This window comes from Amblyomma maculatum, chromosome 6, assembly GCF_055883805.1.
Source record: "Amblyomma maculatum isolate TAMU_Amacu chromosome 6, ASM5588380v1, whole genome shotgun sequence".
NCBI classification, from domain to species: Eukaryota; Metazoa; Arthropoda; class Arachnida; order Ixodida; family Ixodidae; genus Amblyomma; species Amblyomma maculatum.
Window position 1 is genome coordinate 183,131,627 of NC_139349.1, and position 4,082 is coordinate 183,135,708.

Here is a 4,082-nt window from a genome sequence, read left to right on the forward strand (position 1 = left end):
AGGCCACCATCTCCCACCTAAAACACCGGATCACCGCAGTGGCGTCGGCTTCCAGGCTCAGCCTCAAGACCGTCGGGTGAGCGGGGGCATCAAGCTCTGATTAAGTCTGCTGCTGGCCCTATTTCGTGTGTGATTCCTGCTCTCTACCCCGAAAAGAGCCCTATAACTGGGATATCACAGTTATATGGCGACCTCAAGAATTGACCCTTCGGTCGGCGAGGTATGTGCCGCCATCAAGACATTTGAGACTGAGCAAGCATTCCTCCGCGAGCTTAGGCTTACCCCCGAATCAACTGTAAGCCGGCCATCCCGAGCCAGTAGCCAGGGAGGCCGCCCTGCAACTTCGGAGTACTGGGGTGTCTGTAAAGACCTTACCTTTAACCCCGACAAGCCTTCCTGCGAAGGAGAAGTGGTGACATTTAACAGGAAAGCCAAAAATGGAATGCGGCCAAGTTTTAGATGTAATAGGTGCCGCAAGCAGCTTTCACAGCTTCATGGTACCGGTGTGCTTCGAGGGGTACAAGGCCAAGGGTCTTTTTTTGCCTGTACAGACCGTCTGGGACGTCCAAATGTAAAGTTGTCAAGGCGAGACATAATTTGGATCACCTACTGTATGGCGAAAGAACTGACATCCGGCGTTTCCCGCACAGACTGGCGAAACTATACCCGGGAAGTGCTGCAGCAGGAGCTTCTCCAGCGGCCTCCAATGGGAGGAGTTGGCGAAGAGGTTCAAATCGATGAATGCCTCTTGCGTGGAAAGCGGAAAGCCAACAGAGGAAGGCTTCTATCCGGCGACAATGTTCCTCCAAGGCACCGGAATAACTACGGTGGTGTCGCCGATAAGGGTCCGTGGGTGTTTGGGATGGTGTGGTGCCAGACTGGAGAGCTTCGCCTCTTCAAAGTTCACAAGAGGGACGCAGCTACTTTAGGCCCTATCATCGCGGCCAACATTAAGCCAGGAACTACAGTTTATAGTGATGAATGGGCCGCGTACAACTGTATTCCGACCCTTCAGGACCCAACCGGAGTTCCCCTGAATCTCAACTGGCACACGGTGAACCACACCATCCATTTTGTCGACCCCACGACCGGAGCAAACACTCAGCGCATTGAAAGCGCATGGCAAAAAATCAAGAACAAGCTAGTTCGCAACGGCCAGAAGACGTCATCGGCTCTTCTGGAGTCGCACCTCTACTGGCATTGGTGGCAGTCCATCAACGGCCGCACGAAGTATACAGACCCTTTTCTACGCCTAATGGAAGCCATCGCAAGATGCTATCCGCTGTAAAGGACCCTGGCTTCGCCGTCGAAGTCGCCGCTGATCTATTTGCTTCGAAGTCGGGGCAAACAACGCTGGCTTCAGCGACAGCCCCTACTGTCACAATTTTTTAACCGGTTCCTATCGGAGCCACCAAGAGATTCCTAGGCAGGGTCGTCGCTGTCCGCTCCGGCCCCACCCTCTCTCTGGTCACTCGTAGTTTCTTACCAGTGCCACGTCTCCAGTCTAATCTTCTAACCTCAGTTAACCGTACGCGACTTGCTACACATCGGAAGTAAAATCAGAGCACGCGAAATTCGCAGCTGCGAAGGTCAGAAGTATATATCAGAGCACGCCGCCAAGGCTACCACAAGCGTCGCAGCCGCTAAGACTGCCATAAGCGCCGTCGAGGTTATGTAACGCCAGCCGGAAGACAGGTAAGGCTACCATAAGCGCCGTCGAGGTTATGTAACGCCAGCCGGAAAACAGGTAAGGCTACTATAAGCGCCGTCGAGGTTATGTAACGCCAGCCGGAAAACAGGTAAGGCTACTATAAGCGCCGTCGAGGTTATGTAACGCCAGCCGGAAAACAGGTAAGGCTACTATAAGCGCCGTCGAGGTTATGTAACGCCAGCCGGAAAACAGGTAAGGCTACTATAAGCGCCGTCGAGGTTATGTAACGCCAGCCGGAAGACAGGTAAGGCTACCATAAGCGCCGTCGAGGTTATGTAACGCCAGCCGGAAAACAGGTAAGGCTACTATAAGCGCCGTCGAGGTTATGTAACACCAGCCGGAAAACAGGTAAGGCTACTATAAGCGCCGTCGAGGTTATGTAACGCCAGCCGGAAAACAGGTAAGGCTACTATAAGTGCCGTCGAGGTTATGTAACGCCAGCCGGAAAACAGGTAAGGCTACTATAAGCGCCGTCGAGGTTATGTAACGCCAGCCGGAAAACAGGTAAGGCTACTATAAGCGCCGTCGAGGTTATGTAACGCCAGCCGGAAAACAGGTAAGGCTACTATAAGCGCCGTCGAGGTTATGTAACGCCAGCCGGAAAACAGGTAAGGCTACTATAAGCGCCGTCGAGGTTATGTAACGCCAGCCGGAAGACAGGTAAGGCTACCATAAGCGCCGTCGAGGTTATGTAACGCCAGCCGGAAAACAGGTAAGGCTACTATAAGCGCCGTCGAGGTTATGTAACGCCAGCCGGAAAACAGGTAAGGCTACTATAAGCGCCGTCGAGGTTATGTAACGCCAGCCGGAAAACAGGTAAGCCTACTATAAGCGCCGTCGAGGTTATGTAACGCAAGCCGGAAAACAGGTAAGGCTACTATAAGCGCCGTCGAGGTTATGTAACACCAGCCGGAAAACAGGTAAGGCTACTATAAGCGCCGTCGAGGTTATGTAACGCCAGCCGGAAAACAGGTAAGGCTACTATAAGCGCCGTCGAGGTTATGTAACGCCAGCCGGAAAACAGGTAAAGCTACTATAAGCGCCGTCGAGGTTATGTAACACCAGCCGGAAAACAGGTAAGGCTACTATAAGCGCCGTCGAGGTTATGTAACGCCAGCCGGAAAACAGGCAAGGCTACTATAAGCGCCGTCGAGGTTATGTAACACCAGCCGGAAAACAGGTAAGGCTACTATAAGCGCCGTCGAGGTTATGTAACGCCAGCCGGAAAACAGGTAAGGCTACTATAAGCGCCGTCGAGGTTATGTAACGCCAGCCGGAAAACAGGCAAGGCTACTATAAGCGCCGTCGAGGTTATGTAACACCAGCCGGAAAACAGGTAAGGCTACTATAAGCGCCGTCGAGGTTATGTAACGCCAGCCGGAAAACAGGTAAGGCTACTATAAGCGCCGTCGAGGTTATGTAACGCCAGCCGGAAAACAGGTAAGGCTACTATAAGCGCCGTCGAGGTTATGTAACGCCAGCCGGAAAACAGGTAAGGCTACTATAAGCGCCGTCGAGGTTATGTAACACCAGCCGGAAAACAGGTAAGGCTACTATAAGCGCCATCGAGGTTATGTAACGCCAGCCGGAAAACAGGTAAGGCTACTATAAGCGCCGTCGAGGTTATGTAACGCCAGCCGGAAAACAGGTAAGGCTACTATAAGCGCCGTCGAGGTTATGTAACGCCAGCCGGAAAACAGGTAAGGCTACTATAAGCGCCGTCGAGGTTATGTAACGCCAGCCGGAAAACAGGTAAGGCTACTATAAGCGCCGTCGAGGTTATGTAACGCAAGCCGGAAAACAGGTAAGGCTACTATAAGCGCCGTCGAGGTTATGTAACGCCAGCCGGAAAACAGGTAAGGCTACTATAAGCGCCGTCGAGGTTATGTAACGCCAGCCGGAAAACAGGTAAGGCTACTATAAGCGCCGTCGAGGTTATGTAACGCCAGCCGGAAAACAGGTAAGGCTACTATAAGCGCCGTCGAGGTTATGTAACGCCAGCCGGAAAACAGGTAAGGCTACTATAAGCGCCGTCGAGGTTATGTAACGCCAGCCGGAAAACAGGTAAGGCTACTATAAGCGCCGTCGAGGTTATGTAACGCCAGCCGGAAAACAGGTAAGGCTACTATAAGCGCCGTCGAGGTTATGTAACGCAAGCCGGAAAACAGGTAAGGCTACTATAAGCGCCGTCGAGGTTATGTAACGCCAGCCGGAAAACAGGTAAGGCTACTATAAGCGCCGTCGAGGTTATGTAACGCCAGCCGGAAAACAGGTAAGGCTACTATAAGCGCCGTCGAGGTTATGTAACGCCAGCCGGAAAACAGGTAAGGCTACTATAAGCGCCGTCGAGGTTATGTAACGCCAGCCGGAA

At 52.6% G+C, this 4,082-nt stretch overlaps 1 protein-coding gene across 1 annotated transcript; it reads left to right on the forward strand.

The window, feature by feature from the left end:
* The first annotated feature begins 706 nt into the window (after window positions 1-706).
* Window positions 707-1,288, forward strand: LOC146187530 (uncharacterized). Its single transcript, XM_084605783.1, has one exon. It carries the CDS (start codon window positions 707-709, stop codon window positions 1,286-1,288), a length of 582 nt encoding a protein of 193 aa, XP_084461909.1.
* The last annotated feature ends 2,794 nt before the right edge of the window (window positions 1,289-4,082 follow it).